Raw genomic sequence first — 17,471 nt, forward strand, 5'->3', positions numbered from 1 at the left:
CAAGTGATTTGATTCTTCAGTTCCACCAAGGTCAAATTCTAAGTGCTTTATTTACTATTTCTGTAACTTTGGGCCAACTTCCCATCTCTCAGGGCCTCACTTTCCTGAACCTATATAGATGTTGGAATAAATACTCTCTCAAATCCTTTCTAGCTCGAAATTTGCCCAAGGTTAGACAGGTCACATCTGGAGGAATTGTAAAATTGACTATGCTAAAGCCTAACTTGGGGCAGTATCTTTTAAACATAATTTTTACATTTTATTCTTCTGTCTGCTTCTCATCACACTTCAATTATCACAAAAAGTGTTGTTTCAAGACTTGTTGCAAAAATTCAAAGTTTCTATTTGCTTTTCCCCTGAAAACAATCTCTTAAGTAGGAATTTTAGGAGCTGAGCATCTGAACCCAAAGACAGAATATTTCAGGGAATAAAGCTCATCTTGTCAATTTGGCTCCCAGGCACACCCCGCCTAACAAGAGCCATCATCTGATTCACATCTCAAGCTCAGACCCAAAAAATGGGACAGTTGTGTTGCTTAAAACATCAGCTGCCTTCTTTGCAAAACACTGTTTTTAAAATCTGCCTTTATCTAGAATCAAACAAGCAGAAAGCAGTCTTTGGACATTTACTATAGCCGAGCACCGAGAAGAAGCAAAAACAACCCCTGCCTTTAGGGAGCTTGTATTCTAAAAGAGAGACAAATAGATATATTCAAGTTACTGTCAGAGCTGATGGAAGATAACCTCAGAAATCAAGATAACCTTAGGGAGAAAAGCATAACACGCATCAGATCCTCTACAATTCCAGGAAGTAGATGCCATGATTATTCTCCTTTTACAAATAGGGAAACTAAGGATGGGAGAGGGTAAGTGACCTGCTTAAGGTCACACAGTGGTAAGTTTCTAAGGCAAGAGTCAGAATCAGATGGAGCAGATTCTGAGGCCAGAGCTTTATCCATGACACTCTTCCTTTGACAGAGTGCCATGTAGAGCATTGTAAGGGAGCAATGTCAGATAGAATAATAGCCCCTGACACTAACATCCCGTGTTAGCACTTTATAGCTCACTTTCCTATGGTGCTTCCCAGTAACCCAGTGAGGGAAGCAGGGCAGTCATTGCCCTACCCATATCATAGATCAAGGCAAGGCAATAACATTTCCTAAATGCTCACCACATGCTAAACACTACACTAAGCAATGGGGATACAAATAGTAACCCTTCTTCATAAGATCCTAGATTTAGAGCTAAACAGAGACCTTAGAGAGCAATGCTCTCATTTCACAGAGGAGGAAACTGAGGCACAGTGAAGTGATTTGGTTTCAAATCAACATCAGTGAGAAGGACCTGAGCTGAGACTTTATCACTTTATCTTTGTTTCCAAAGCTTCCCAGCACTGTATCTGGCAGCAAGTAATTATTTGAAATTGTTGATTGAGTGGTAAACCCCAGTCATCCTGTTCTCTCTCCAAAACCAAGAACCAAATCATATTAGAAGTACAATGGGCATTACAGCATCTTTAATTCGAATGGTTTGCCTTAGGTCATGAACTTGTCAAAACAATGCATTCTTTTCTCTCTGGACTCGTGGAGGATCCCTGATTTGTCGATAATAAGCACCCTCAAACTTTTAGGTAGCCACAGTTTTATAATATCTTCAGTGGCTACTAACCCCTAGGTTGGAGGTCCTTAACCTAGAGTCCATAAACTTTTTTTTTAAGTATTTGATAGTTTTATTTCACCATAATTGGTTTCCTTTGCTTTATGCATTTAAAAACATTGCTCTTTAATTTTAACTTAAAAACATTGAAGTCCCAAGACTTGACCAGATTGCCAAATGTGGACCACAAAATAAAAAGGTTAAGAACCTCTAGGCAGGGTACGTGTAAAAGAGGCCAGGTTTCAAGTTTCTTATTTATCTAGCAGAGCTTCTCCATTCTCATGACTGCCATCAAAAATGAGTGAGACTTTCAGCTACCATGAATCTAGAACATACGAACTGCATTTTTACACTATCGATAACTCACCTGGGAGCCACCTATGGCTTCAAGGGTGATCTCTGCCTTTTAAAAGTGAGACTTCAAGAAGACAATTTTGTCTATGCAAGTAAAACTCTACAGGTAAGATTTTTACAACAAAGCAGTTTAAAGAAAAAAGGGAGAGGGGGACTGAGAATGGGGTAATGGACTGAGATAATGAGTTCCCAGGGAGATTCGCAACTGGTTAAAACAAATAATTACTTCCACATGCAATATGCCCAAATTTAATTCAGCTCTATTTCAAAACAAGCCAAGCAATAATCTACCCAAGGAACTCCTCAGCCTTCCTGTATTCAAGTTCCCAATACCAACATAAGCTGGAAGGCCTTCTCGAATCATTCACCCTGGTAAAAAAAACAAGCTTCCAACCTCTGTGGCTCGCAAACTTAAACAACTGCCTCCTAGCCAGAGTCTCGCCATTCGTCGCGGTGGGTTTAAATTTACATTTAACTAAGGACACAACTTTAGCTAGAAAGATACGGCTCCACACTACCGCTTTTCAAGATGCTTAAACGACAAGCTGGATATGTAATCCCTTGGCCTTTCAATCTCGCCTCCATTTAAAGGTCTTTAAAAAAAAAAAAACCGTATGCAAGGTAAAGGAATACAAACATAAAAAGGGCAAGCGCAAGAACGGGAAAGTAAACGTCGTTTTACAAACACTCAAAAGCTCTTCATAAAGATGCATCCATCTCGGAGGTACTCTCGAAAGGTTATTGCAGAGAGCCCGAATATGGCCCTACTCTACGTGATTGCAAAGAAAAACCATTAGCTTCGATAACAGCCAAAAGCTTACAAAAACAAGCGAGATACTTACTCTCTCCCCTCTTCTCGTGCACTGGCCAGACAGAGTTAAGGCAGCGGCTGCTCCCCGCCCTTCTGCCACCCTTCCAGCCGGCCCGCCCTCCCCTTCCCCCTCCCAGCTGGTGTATTCACCAACCCGGAGATTAAGAGGCGCAATTTCCAGGCTGCGGGGCCCCCGGCCACATCTAACGTTTCTTCGCTCCCTGAGCCGGAGAAACCGGAGACGGGGCGGCCTGGTATTAGATCTGCCGGAGTCCCATCCCAGCGGCCAGAGCTGGGGCAAAGGCAAGAGCGAGGCCGGGCCTCTCAGGTGGGTCGGTAAGGCGATGCCCTGCAGGGCCGCACGTTCCATCCTCCCCCCTCCCCCCAGTCCACTCGGCTCCCCGCCCAACTCCCCCGCGGGCCCAGCACCTGAGCTGTCCATGGTGCTGACTCCGGTCGGTGGGCGCCGCGCGGGACTTTTAGCTGCTGCCGCTGCTGCCGCCGCCGCTCCCGGGGTCACTCCGAGCCTGACGCCGCCGCTGCTCTCGCCGCCGCTCCCGCCGCTGCCAGCGCCCGAGTCACCGCTGCTGTCCACCAGCTGCAAAGATTCGTACCCATCATTGTTGGTCTTTTTCCGGTAGCTCCCGAGAAGGCTCATGGGCAAGGCGAGTGGGGAGCGGATAAATAGACAAGAAAGGAGAGGCAGGGGGCAGAGGAAGGGAAAGAAGAAGGGGGGGTTTCGGGGGGGGGAGAATCACAGGTGCATGACCTTCTTGGGGGAGGGGAAGAGGTTGGGGAGCAAAAGAAAGAAGAAGAAGAGGAGGAAGGGCCCCCGGCACCCTCGGGCGCGTGCAGGGGCGTGCGGCTCCTCCCCACGCCCTAGGAGACGGTTTGCACTCGGGCTACGCCAAGCCTCCGCCCTGGGCTGAGCGCGGATCCCCGGGCAATGGAACCGCCTGAGCTGGAGCGCACGGGACGCCTGGTGGGCGGGCCAGGGAGAGAGGGAGGGAGGCCGGGAGGGAGGGAGCGAGAGCTCGTGTTGGCTGCCGGGGCCGCCACCGCTGCTGCTTCTGCTCCTGCCAGAACCACCGCCCGCCTCCCCAGCCCAGTTTCCCGCGGAGCAGCCCCGGCCCTTCCAGGCTATTGGCCCCGGGCCAGCTGCCCTCGGCTCCGGAGGGCCCGGAAGCAATCCCGGAGGTGTCGGCGGCGGGGCTGCTGCGGCTTCTCCGGGAGCTACACGGGGCGGGAACGGGAAAGCTAACGGGAACGGTGGCTCTGGGAGGAGGGAGGGGAGGGGGGGAAGAGGGAAGAGGGAGAAGGGGGAGGAATGGAGAAGGGCGTGCGGGTGCTGGAAGCAGGTACGTGCGGGGGCCTGCGGACTTAGTTCTCTTCCACCACACCGGCAAACCGGAGGGCCGAGGCTCCCAGAACGTTTTCTTAGCAAATTCGGACACTACAATTGCTTAGTGCTTCAAAAGGGGAAAATTAAGCTGCCTGGTGACTCTACTAAGGGAATAGATAGAGATTATTCTGGGAATATTAGTTTATACATCGGAAGGGAAAGCACGGAATTGGCATCCTTTAAAAAAAAAAAAATGAACTCAAATGCGCCCCAGGATCCGAGCCTTGGTTCATGCAGTTAGAAGGAAGGGTCTTCAGGGGCCACTTAGAGAAGTCTCTCAATTTACCGATGAGGAAATTGAGAGCCAGGGAGCTTGCGGTTGGCTCACGATCACATGGCCACTAAGAATGGAGGAGGGGAGGGTGAACCCAGCTCGGACCTGAGAGAGCACTCGTCAGCCCCTTAGCATCCGACTGCCCCATCACGCACCGGAAGATTCCTAATCCAGCACTATAGTAAACATAACAACAAGCCCTTGCTACTTGGTGAGCAGAGTAAATGGATGTGTAATTGTCAGGGTGCTAGTAGGAGAATCCTTTCCTCCCCCTCCCCCCATCCATTACCTGGTTTCTGATAGGAGAGTCCCTTCCCTCCCCTTATCCTATCCCAAACCCACCGGTTTAAGTTCCTTCTAACTTTCAAATTATGTGATTCTAATTAGGAGCAAATCAGAGACGAAGAAGAGCAAGTGAGTTTATCTGCTCGGACTCCAGGCAACTTTTGAGGGCTGTTTGGAAAGCAGACTGGAGTTATCCCTTTGCTCGGCCTGTCTGACCTGAGCAGCTCATCAGCAGAGATTTACTTATTCTCTAGTCATTCCAGAATGCAGATGAGGAAAACTGAGGCCTAGGAAAAGACTTTTTTGAGGTTTTTGAAAGGAGTCACTTCAAAGTCATCCTCCAGGATTACTGGCTTTGGTCCATGAATCTTTTAAAGGTAAGAGATTATCTTTAAAGAAAGTCAGAACTAAGAAGAAAGATGTGAGATTTCATATCCAATAGAACTAGAAAAACAGTAACTCACATTTAATAAGGCACCCTAATGTTTAAAATGGGGTTTATCCAGAACTCTATGGAGCCAGTAAGTCTTTGAGGCAATTTTTAATATCCCCATCTTATAGATGGAAATGTTAGGGCTGCATTCAGATGGAGGTCTGCTAACTCCAGATCCAGGACTCAAAGAACATGAAGATATCCAGCAAGCATAGGGTTCAAGGGGAAAGCCACGAGTTCAAATCCAGCTTGAGATACTAAATGACTGGGCAAGTAAGTCATTTAATCTCTACCTCAGTTTTCTTATCTGTAAAATGGGAGTAATAATAGCATCTCCCTCTCAGAGCAAATAAGATAATATTTGTAAAGCATTTAGGACAGTAGTTGGCCCATAATAAGCAAGATATAAAGGGTAGCGGCTATTATTATTGTGATAACTCTCATGAACATGGCTTTGAGGTGAGAAAAGGGCATCATATATAAGAAAGGGGAATATAATGGACTTTGTGATGCCAAATCCACCTTGAACAAAGGCACTACTTTGCCCTACTATTACAACTGAGCAATTACAAAAAACTCAACCATTAAAACTGCTCATCTTTTCTGGATGTTCTCGAAGAAACAAATGCGGTTTACCCATCACCAGCAGTTCGGCATTCTAACACAGAATGCAAAAACCTTGCCACAAATTTTGGGAAGTCGTTCAGCACCCCGCTTCTACAACACTGGCATTTGGATGAAGAACTTGGATCAGCCCCTTTCCGGATTCCTATCTTCCCTCACTGCTACCACCCAGAAGCACATAAGAAGATGCCACCTGCCATTGGAGAGCACAGTATCCATCCAGACAGGGCGTCTCCATTAGCCAACTGAAGAGAATTCTCTGGTTCATTTCGCCCACTTAGATACTCAGTCCAGATTTCTGTTGGCCCCTGCAGCAGCTGAGTGCTCGATTGGCTGGCTCTATGAGGCAAATGTACCAAAGGGATGATAATTAAACTTGGATGGCATTCAGAGCTTCTAGAACTTAGTTGGGGCAGGAAAAGAAACTATAAGAGACACAAAAAAATCTGTTTTCTTAAAGTCAGAGCTATTTTTCATCTATGAAAAGGCTCAACAAACATCAAGGGGTAAAGGAGGCTTCTTTCTCTGTAACTCTTATCTATGTTCTTCTGTAAATCAACATTCTAGAGGACTTCTTCAACATTTCTTGTTAATCTGATGGATAGTAAGAAGCACATAGACTGTCTGGACATCCCCCGTTCTTTCTCTATGACTGGCCCCCTTCCTTTTCCAAATATACAGCACTCTGATGGAAGTATACACATATCACACATGCATATGCAGCCATGTGCTCATATGCATACACAAGCACATGTGCCAAGGATCTTCATCAATGCAAGGAACTCTCATTGGATTTTTTTTTTCTCAATAGTATTCCATCTTTCCAGATGCAGATTGCAGAGCAAGCAATCTATTATAAGCTATACCTTTACAATTCTCTTAAACATATTTCCATATTCATTGTATTGAGAAAGAAAAATCAAAAGGAAAAGGGGAAAAATAGGAGAAAGAAAAAGTATGCAAATAAACAGATGAAAATACTACATCTGGATCCACATTCAATCTCCATAATTCTCTCTCTGGATGTGGATCGTATTTTCCATGGTAGATCTCTTGGTATTGTCTTGAATAATTATTGCTGAGAAAAGCTAAGTCTATCATAGTTGATCTGTATTGTTAAGAAAAGCTAAGTCTATCATAGTTGATCATCACATAATCTTGTTATTGCTGTGGACAATGTTCTCTGGTTCTTCTCACTTCACTTACATCAGTTCATGTAAGTCTTTCCAGGCTTTTCTGAAATCAGTCTGCTCATGATTTCTTATAGAACAATAATATCCCAATACATTCATATACCCTAACTTATTCAGCCATGCCCCCATTGATGGGCATTCATCTAATTTCTAATTCTCTGGCATTACAAAAAGAGCTGCTACAAACATTTTTGGATATGTGAGTCCTTCTTCCTCTTTTATGATCTCTTTGGGTCCTGCAGTAACACTGCAGGATCAAAGAGTATGCATAGTGTTATAACTCTTTGGGCACAGGAAAGCTCATCGTCTAAAAAAACAAAACCAAACCAAAAAAACTCATCTGTCAATGCTGATTAATACCAGCCTTTGCCTTGTCTAAGTTCAAGTAAATTGCCTGAAGTATCCCAGTTTCATAAAGTAATAATAAGTACAACATGAGGGATCTGAATCTAGATACCAGAATTTTCTCCAATGTGAATCACTGCTTCACACACATACAAACGTGCAATTTCTTCTAATATTCTCTATATTTAATTCATGCTTCATCCACTGGGAAAGCCCCCGATTTTGCTGTTGCATATAAAATAACCCAGATCAGGATAACTTAATCATAAAGAAACCTTGTAAAAAATTAAAATCCCTTTCTTAAAAAGATATCAATACAAAACGCTTTCACCAAGATGTTTTCAGATAGGAAGCTGAGCTGTAAACCTACTGTTCTGGGAATTCTGCAGATAAAAATAGGTCTCTGTGCTTTCTAGCTCCCAAATTTTGGAATAAAAGTTGAAGGTACAAGCCAGCTTTGGTTTTATTTTTCAACATGACTTAATATAAAATAAAATCAATTAGAATAACTTGTGAAACTTTTGATAATATTCCCCAAATAAAGAGAATATTTAATGTAGACTTAAAAAAAGACATATATAATCCCTATCTATATAAAGGCCTTTATCAGGAGAGAATTTGAGTCTTAACATATCAAATCTGATATGAAAGTAATTTTACCCTAAAGATCATATTAAGAAGAAGCTCTGAAAATATTTAATTTGGACAAGAAAGTTAGTTTATTTTTCACTGAAAGGGTATATATTTCCTGGCTATATTAAATTTTCAATTTTATGTCTTGAATGATTCACTTGTAGAATATTAAATTCTACAATTTTTTTAGGTTACCTTGGGAACTATGAAGGTCCATGTTAGAAGCATATGCATTTTCTGGACACATTTTTGCAAAACTAGACTCTGCTTAAAAAGTCTTGATTGTTTATAAGCACAATATGCTGTGCATAGCATTTTAAACCAGCCATTATTTGGTTTAACTACTTTTTTAAAGAGAGTGGAAAAGGAAACACAAGCTGAGTTTTATTCTGAACCTTATGCATCAATAGCCCCATCTCTGCCTTCCAACTTCAAGTTCTTCTGCAGAGAATCATAGGTTTAGAACTAGCGGAGACCTCAAAGATCATCTGGATTGCAACCTTATCATTTTACAGATGAGGACACTGAGGCTCAGAAAGGAGAAATTACTTACTCAAGATAACACAGGCAGTAATGGTAGCCCCCAAACTTAGATTCCCCCATTCCAGATACATAATTCATTTCCCTGAAATCCCAGTTTGCTGCCTGTGGATAAATATTTACCAGAGGAAGTAAGAATCAGCACAGACCATCCAAAGTCACACAAAGCCAAAAAACCTATAGATGAACATCCTCTCTCCCCCAAGACAAAGAAAACTCTCAGAGTATCCTAAGGGGGAAGAGTTACTTAAGACATCATAGTCACAGAACTTCTGAGTCAGCCTTGCTCCTACAACATCCAGAACACGGGAGACAGTTATTGGAACCATATTTTAAAAGGGACATTGACAAGCTCTGATTTGTTCAAGAGAGGCAGCCCTGGATGGTGAGAAGACTGAAGACAATATCATAAGGTTTGGTTGAAGGAACTGGGGATATCTGTCCTTGAGAAGAGAAAATAAGTTGTCACATAGGATTCAACTTACTCTGCTTGGATGAAAAACAAAGAACTAAGACAAATAAGTAAAAGTCACATGGAAACAGAGTTCCATTCAATATCATGAAAAATCCCCTAACAATTAGAGCTAACAACAACAAAAAAAAAATGTTATCAATCAATCAACATTTATTAATTTATTAATCCCTCGAGGGGAATAGGGAATTATAGTAGATAAGAAGGTTGGAGGGAAATAGGAGTTTCTTTTTTGGACCCTGGACTTGTCGAGTGTGAAATGCCTATGGGACCTTGGAGATAACCAAGCCAAGTGTGGGAGATTTCATTTCCCGTGACAGAGAAGGGATCAGACATTAAGGAGTGGATGACCTTGGGCAAGCCCCTTTACCTACACGAGCAGAATTTCTGCATCTGCAAATTAGAAGACATGGTCCAGCTCAAGCCCTAGGCTCCTTTCTATGGTTTTCTCCGATCCGGGGTTTATCGCTCTAGTATCGACTGATCCTCTGCGAGTTTTTATTATCAGAGTAGGTCCTGCTGATCCCATCTCCTTCTGAGCTGACCTAGGAAAATGTCAGCAAAAACACAAAGCCAGTCACCCCGGGGGAGCCAGGTGTGGGGAGCTAGAAGCCACCAGCTGAAAAAGCAATATGGAGAGCCACCTTCTGGGAGCTTCAGGGAAATGCAGAGACTCACTTAGGAGTCCTCAGCAAAGAAGGCGGAAGACAAGGCTTGTGGGAGGCCCGGCCAGGAAGCCCCCACACTTGGGACTGATTTCCCTTGGATGTGGCAGTGATGGTTGCTCACATGGAGATCTCTGCTTTTCTCTTGATAATATTCTTTTTGAGTCTCCAGTCCCGCACTGTCACCTGCTCTCTGTGTGATTCAGTCTGTGCTAAGGGATGAGGATACAAAGAAAGGTGAACACACACTCACACACTCACACACACACCCCCAATACCACCACCAACAACAACCATCCAGTCCTGACTCTCAAGAAGTTCACTTGGTCAAGTCACTTAACCCCGAAAGTCTCAGCTTCCAAAGGAGGGAATTAGATTAGAGAGAACTTCTAAGATGCTATTGAGACCTAAATTTCTAATCCTTCAAAGACAGGAAAAAAGTAAATTTGGTGTGGATGGAGCATCAGCCCTGAAGTCAGGAGGATCTGAGTTCAAATCTGTTCTCAGACACTTAACACTTTCTAGATGTGTGATCCTGGGCAAGTCACTTCACCCCAATTGCCTCAGGAGGAAAAAAAAAGTGAATTTGGGAAGATAGAACTAAATAAGTTTCTTATGCTCCTTCTGACATGTTGTACAAGTACATAAAATAAACTCTGGTCAATTGGTGATTCTATTTGGTTGGTCGCCATCTAGTACAAGTTTTCCTTTATCAATAAGAACACAATGATTTATTTAAAAATGATTTATTTATTTAGAGTGGAGTTTACAATTTCTGCATCCTCAAAAGGATCACTTTTTTTTTCCTTTTAAGTACACACACACTCACACTTACACATATACACAAACACACTCACACTTACACACTTAAACACACTCACACACATACAAGGAGTCGCCTATTGATCCTACTCATAGATACAAGGCAGCTTCATGTCTGAAACATTGACCAGAAGTCCAGAGTGAAAACTAACTTAGTTCCTATACGTACATGGCAAGGACGGGAGCCTGGCTCAGCCAAGGTAAGAGCTAAGCTGCCCACTTAGGCCGGGCTGGCTCCATGGAACTTGGCTTGGGTGTGGATGTGTTTGGCCCTTTGCTGTGCTGACGTTCCAGAATGTGCTGCCTCAAGCTCCAGCCCTGGAGATAACAGCCTAGCAAAGAGATAACAAAAGGCTGTTGCAGCTCTGGCAATTTTAGAGGCAGGTTCCAAGAGCCCAGCCTCAGGCTGTAACTGCAGGCCCCATTTCTAGGGAATGTATGACAAACTTGCCAAGTTAGCCATGGAATAAGCTTCACTAGCCACTCCCCACCTTCTTTAACCTCTTCAACTAATTCACACATTTTGCTCCGAGAATCAAAAAACTCAAATTCAACATTTGGTAAGAAAGGCAACCAAAGTACCCCATTTCTCCATCAATTAAAGCCCTGGGAAAAACAAAACAAAACCAAGAAGGGGATGGGGAGTGGGGGACAGGCCTAGGAGATGGACAAGGGCAGCCAAGCTTTCTCTGGGTAATGTCTGGAGTTTTCCTCCCTGGATATCTCCTGAGCCTGCCTTCCAGCTGTAGGCACATATGCAGCAACAGCTGGAGAGACCCCTGGCGGAATGGCCCAGGTTTATCCCACGTTCTGCAGCTCCATCCATTGTGCACCCACTTCCTCTATGTGTGGCAAACCTAGTAACTATTAATATATTTATTACAAAATCCCACCTCCAGAAGATCCAAGGCCAGCGGACTCCACCCCTCAGCATTTCATTCCAAGATACATGGCTTCAGACAGGTTAAGTTTGTAAATGACCTTTCTTTTATCTTCTCTCCTTTAGCTGCAGGGTAGGAAATCTTCCTCTTAGACAGCCTTTGCTGCTAACTGCTGGGGAAAAGTGCAGAAGAGCTTGAATATTTTTTATCCTCCCTAAATACCCTCAATCTCCTAATCCAGACCTAGAGCTTTAAGTCATAAATGTTAGTTGGAAGGGATCTCAGAGGCCTTCTACTCCAACTTTGTCTTTTTAGAGATGAGGAAACTAAGGTTCAGGAAAAATTATAGTGATTTATCCAAAGTTTCACAGCTAATAAGCATCAGAGGAGGGATTCGAATCCAGTTTTCTGGTTCTTTTGAACTGTACCACAAATCTCCCCTTAAGAGAAACCCCACATAAACTTTAGCAAAGTGATAAATATTAAATAAGATCATGAATGTGGAAGGACTTTGGACTATGAAATCCTCTACAAATTTAAGGATTATTATTGTCAGTATTATCTCATTGTCATTTGGAGGGTGGATTTCAGCAAGAAATAAGCTAAGGACAAATCAGTCTCCTTTTATTTTTCTTTTATATTTTGAGGTTAGCCCATAGGTGTATAAAAAATAAATGCTTTTGTAATTGAAGAAACTTTTTGGGATATAACCTCATCTCCTAAGGACTCACTGAAAGCATATTTGGAACAATTTCAGTGGCAGATAAACTAATAGGGTTGCCATGTATTTTTTTTTTTCCTGTTGCCAAAAGATTTCAATTATTTCTTCTAGGTCTTTATATTTTGAAAATTGCTCATTCCGTGCAGTTAGGAAGTAATAAGTATTCAGTAGGAAGACATCTGTCTATTTTAAATGTTTTTAAGTTGTTATGGAGCTAAATTATTTTGGGTTTGCTGTAAGGAATAAATTCCATATATGATGATGCTCCATTACTCCAGTACTGTTCGCTCATTGAACTTCCAGGATATTTTGGAGTTTACGTTTGTGGAAAGGAGTTTGTTGTCCATAGGACCCTTACAGATAAATTCTAAGTCTCTGATCATGTCTTTCTAAGTATGTCTTCTCTCTACTACAGTTTTTTTTCCCAACTGCAACAATTTGTTGTATGATTTCTACTATTTCTTTGTATAATCAACTTCAGTCAATAAGTCTAGATAAGCTTAGATAGAATCTTTTTTTTCAATTTCTAGGTTCCATAAACTGAGATGAGATGGCTATCCTACTAAACCACTCAAACAAATCAACTGGTCTCAGCTACTTTTGACACTCTTATTATACAGAATGCTACTGGCTGAGTTCATATAGATGTATCCCATGATACACCTGTTGAAATCCCTTTTGGATCTCACTCTTTTCATAGGTTTGGTATACAGTTAATGCTTTTTTGATTACCTTCATCAAATCCAGAGGTGTCAAACTATTAATAATGTTTTACTATATGTAAAGTCCAAGAGTTTCAGCCCTTTATAACTATGTATTTATTTATAAAATGAAGACTCTGTTCCAAAAAGATTTCTGTACATTTTCTAAGCATGTATTCTAAGAACATCTATTAATCCATTTGCTTTTTTTAAAAAAACAAGGGTGTATTTGTTCGTCTTTCTCTAGCTGCTTTGGGGCAATGAGCCCTGACTTTCATTTATATTGTTCAGGTTTTTGGTCAGATACTCTCTAGGGCAGGTATTCTTAATATGTGTCTTGGAGATCCTTTGGGAGTCTAAAGATGACAATGGAACTCTTCTCCGGATAATGGTCTTAAATATATAAAATAAAATATCTAGCATCACAATAGAAATCACTTTTATTAAAATAGTTCTCAATTTTTTTTCAAGTTAAGAGCCCCTGCAAATGATGTCATCCATTTGACCTTGCCAGAAATCACTATTAAGACTGGCATTGTGTTAGTTGTAATTGTTCTAAATGTCTTGCCCAATTAAGACATCAGAAGATCCAGCCAAGTACTAACATACACAGCCATCTTGCCTTTGATGAATGTTGCCTGGAAATCATCAGTGTATTCTTACCTCCATCTGTTGGTCCAATTGACCACACGATTCAAGCGCAAAGTCTTCGATCACTATTCTTCCTTATCATACATTACCAATTTTATTTCATTCTACTCCAAATGACATTTTGGGATCATTGAGAAATGTCCATGACAGGATACTTTTCAGGGGAAATCTAAAATTGTAGGTCATCCATGCACATCAAAGGATCGATCCATGGTACAACTTGTTCGACTCAAAAACTACACTCAGTTGTATTAATAAATAACACTAATGGATGTGATGTAAGAAAGAATCAAAACAGGATTATACCGATTTTGTGGGAAATGCCACGTTTTATGTCAGTTCTAAGCTATTGTTTTTCTTGTCCATTTAAGGTCAGAAGTACAGTGGGATCTGGAGTGAAGAAGACTCAAACGTGCCTCAGATACTTATTAGTTGTGGGACTCTGCACAAATGATTTCACCTCTGCCTCTATTTCCTCATCTGTAAAATGGAGATGCTAATAGCACTCACCTCACAGGGTAAGGCTCGAATGCAATTGTAAAGTCCTTCATATCTAAAGTGCTATGTAAATGCTATGTCCTTCATTAGAGAACAATTTTCCATGAGAACATCAATAATAATCGTAATTATTCTTGTTTCACGTTTTGCATTTTTGTTACCATTGCTGCTAATATGAGAGAAGGGGATGCTGAGAGCTCTTCGCTCTGACAGAAGAGGTAAGCACTCCTACGATATTCAAGCCACACAGACTTTTATTATTCCTGTGACTACAGAGAGACAGCAAGACAGGGAATGCGGACGGGCAGTTGGTGCTGCCAGCTGCCAAATATGCATTCTGAAGATAAGCTCATTTCAAGGAATGAGGCAAGTTTTAATGATCAGAGCAAGGTGAGGAGCCAGCTTGGCCAGTCAGAGAGAGACGTGAAAGAACGAGGGTCAGGGCTGGCTGAATACAAAGACCAGAAGGCAAAGCCAGGTAAGGCAGCCAAAGTTCGGCTAAGGAGAAAGCCGGTATTGTAGAGGAATGGAAGAAGGGCAAATAGAAGAGCAAAGAGATTCAGAGGCTCACAGAGAGCTGGCATACTAGCTGATGGATGTAAAGCCCTGGGCTAGGCTTCAAGGACTACTTTCTGTGAGCTGATACTTGTTGCTTCCACCAGGGAACTCTGTGCTTCCAGGAAAGTAGATGCAACAAACATGGCAGCCTCAATGGGAGGAATGAACAGCGCTCTTCCCAACCTTTCCAATTCAACAAGTTTTTATTAAGCACATGCTATACGCTGCCGTTCTCCAAGAAGACCATGATGTCAGGGAGGTGATGCCGTCCAACTAAACTGGATTTAAGTGAGGGAGGGACCACAGAGTCACCAGTTCAACCTCTGATCATACAAAGAAAACAGTCATGTGCTTAGATAAGTAAATAGAAAATTCGAAGAAAATAAATACAAAGTAACTTTGAGGGGTGGGGACCACCACCTAGGAGATCAAGATCTTATTTAAGCTATGGAGAGTGAGCCAGGAATCATGAAGACCGGACAGACACGTCCCAATCAGGGATCCTGTGCTCTGTTCTTCTGACGTTAAGTTCAAGGCTCTTTCCCTTCCTCCCTCTGCCTGGATATCCATGACTGTGCACAGGGATAGGCAATTGTGTATGTGGGCCTGAAAAGTAGGAAGCCCGAGTTCCCCCCCAGCTCCAGAACTTCCCAACTATATGAGGCCGGGCAAACTGATTAATCTTTCCAGACCTCAGTCTCCTGATCTGTAAAATGACAATGAATAATAATACTCATTCTTTATTTTTGTCCGACTTTAAGAATGACATGGTTCTTTCCTAAAATAGTTGGAGGGATCGCAGAGTGCTCATTAAATGGAAACTTTCCCTCCACGACTCCAGACCAACAGGTCCAGCAGGCTCTCCCCCTGCTGGACCTCAGAAGGTCACATTCCTGGGAACAAAAAGGAGGACCTGAAGCCCAAGAAGCTGGGGGAATGGCCCAACTCACAGAGGGGCAGAAATCCCCACCAGGTCCCCTGCCTCTGGACTCAGCACACTTGCCACTGTCCCCCCCGATTCCCACCATCGCTGATCCTCCCCTTTATAGACTGCGTTACAGTTTCCTAAGTTGTAAAAAAGGATTTACTAGAAACAATAATAAACATTCAAACAACCAGTTAAATTTGTTTTGTAATTGTCTAAATGTCAATAAGTGGATTTTAGGACACAAATTGTGGAGCCTTTTCAGGCCTTCCCTCCAAACCACCCTCAGAATGCTTTGTCTATCCAGGCCTCTTCTTTCAGCCATTGTTCCCGTGTATTCCCTTCGGATTGGCCTTTTGAAAATGTCTATTTTCTCATGAGGATCTTTCCAGATTTCTTCTGGGCCCCTGGATTCAGAGTCAGGAAGACGTGAGTTCAAATGCCTCCGCCAATGTTTGCTCTCGAGGCTCAGGCAAGATCCTATTTCTCTGTGAACCTCAGTTTCTTCTTCATCTGTGAAATGGGGTTGGTTGAACTTGAAGATCTCATTCCTTTTGAAATATCATTTCCCTGAGAATCCCCTGATCCGTGGGCATTTGGGAAGCTTGCAGAGCTTGGGGGATTTCTGTTTTGTTTTCAACAAGGAATGGGGATATCTGGGAGCTTTAGTCATTCCCAATGCTTATGTCCAATTGCCATGATAAACTCACCAGTGATTCAGAGAGATAGAGACTTAGAAACAGAGAGAGACAGAGAGAAAAAGACAGACAGAGGGGGACAGAGAGACAGACACAGAGACAGAAATAGAGAGACAAAGACTGAGAGACAAAAGAGACAGAGACAGAGAGACAGAATCAGAAAGAGACAAAGAGAGACAGAAACAGAATAAGAGAAATAGAGATAGAGAGAGACACACAGGGAGACAGAGAGTCACAGAGAGACACACACACACACAGACAGAAACAGAGAGGCAGAAATAGAGAGACAAAGACAGAGACAGAAACAGAAAGAAAAGGAGACAGAAAAAAAAGGTAGAGAGAGACAGAAAGAAATAGGTAGAGAGAGAGAGAGGCAAAGAAAGGATAGAGAGAGAGAAAGAGAGAGAGAGAGAGAGAGAGAGATAGTGTACTTCTAAACCAGACTGATTCAACAAGGAAACATCTGGGTCTGTGACTCATGTTCCACTCAGGCTGTGGAGAAAGCAGGAAAAGATCGATGGCCACCGTGGGCCAAGCTTCTGCCCTTCAAACAGACCTGACGTGGAGCAAGGGGCCTTCTCTCTTGGTTTCAGATCAGTCACGTCTTTGGAAAGCTGGTAAAAAGAGCAGGTTCTCACGCTTTGTACTTTTTACTTACTTCTTCTGGGAAATGGAATCATCTAGATTTCCTCCTTACTGTCCCAACAGAGCCAGGATTCCAATGAAGTCCTTCTGATTTCTAATACATGGCTCTGAAGTGCAGGCAACAATACGCTGAGCTCTAAAGCTAAGTTTCCTGCTTGAACAAGTGACTTATCTCAGGCTGGGAGGGAACTTCTCAGAAAGTGAGTAAAGGCAGAGAAATATGATAGAGACTTGGAGTCAGGAATGGATGAATGAATGGATGGATGGATGGATGAGTGGGTTAATGGACAAATGAATGAACAAGCATTTATTTAGCACTTAAAATGTACTGGGGACTGTGCAAAATTCTGGAGATACAAAACCAAGGGAGACGGTTTCTGCCCTCAAAGAGCTTACATTCTAATGGGGGATGAATAGTCCAGGGGAAAGAGACTGGAGCTGGGTAATCAAAGCGATGGAAAGGTGAAGAATAGACAAATATGGAGCGTGATCTTGGGCCAATTGACATAGTGACTTAAATGAGTAACTGTGTCACTCCCCAATCAGCTTAGCTCAAGCCAAGCTCAAATCCTGCATGCAAATACACACACACACACACACACACACACACACACAAAATCGTATCTTGCCCATTTTACAGATGGGAATGTCAAATGGCTAGTATATGATATATTATGGAAAGCAT

At 42.6% G+C, this 17,471-nt stretch overlaps 1 protein-coding gene and 1 long non-coding RNA gene across 5 annotated transcripts in view; one reads left to right on the forward strand and one right to left on the reverse strand.

Annotated features, from left to right (window-relative positions):
* DNAJC6 (DnaJ heat shock protein family (Hsp40) member C6) overlaps nt 1–17,471 on the reverse strand; it is a 163,930-nt gene that overhangs the window by 118,917 nt on the left and 27,542 nt on the right. For 2 of the 3 annotated variants that reach the window (XM_051999493.1, XM_051999492.1), the window contains exon 1: nt 3,250–3,493. In XM_051999493.1, the coding sequence (XP_051855453.1) occupies nt 3,250–3,478 (229 nt within the window). In that variant the 5' untranslated portion in view covers nt 3,479–3,493. Of the gene's footprint in view, nt 1–3,249; nt 3,494–17,471 lie in introns of those variants that run through there. The other variant, XM_051999494.1, reaches the window with a different exon arrangement.
* On the forward strand, nt 2,966–15,642 carry LOC127563194 (uncharacterized). Of its 2 annotated transcripts, none has more exons than XR_007953918.1 (3): nt 2,966–3,148; nt 13,834–13,980; nt 14,145–15,642. It is a non-coding gene; the product is annotated as an uncharacterized LOC127563194 (long non-coding RNA). The 2 variants fall into 2 exon arrangements; XR_007953917.1 differs by lacking the exon at nt 2,966–3,148 and adding an exon at nt 4,156–5,158.

The sequence above is a fragment of the Antechinus flavipes genome, chromosome 4, assembly GCF_016432865.1.
Source record: "Antechinus flavipes isolate AdamAnt ecotype Samford, QLD, Australia chromosome 4, AdamAnt_v2, whole genome shotgun sequence".
Lineage (NCBI taxonomy): Eukaryota > Metazoa > Chordata > Mammalia > Dasyuromorphia > Dasyuridae > Antechinus > Antechinus flavipes.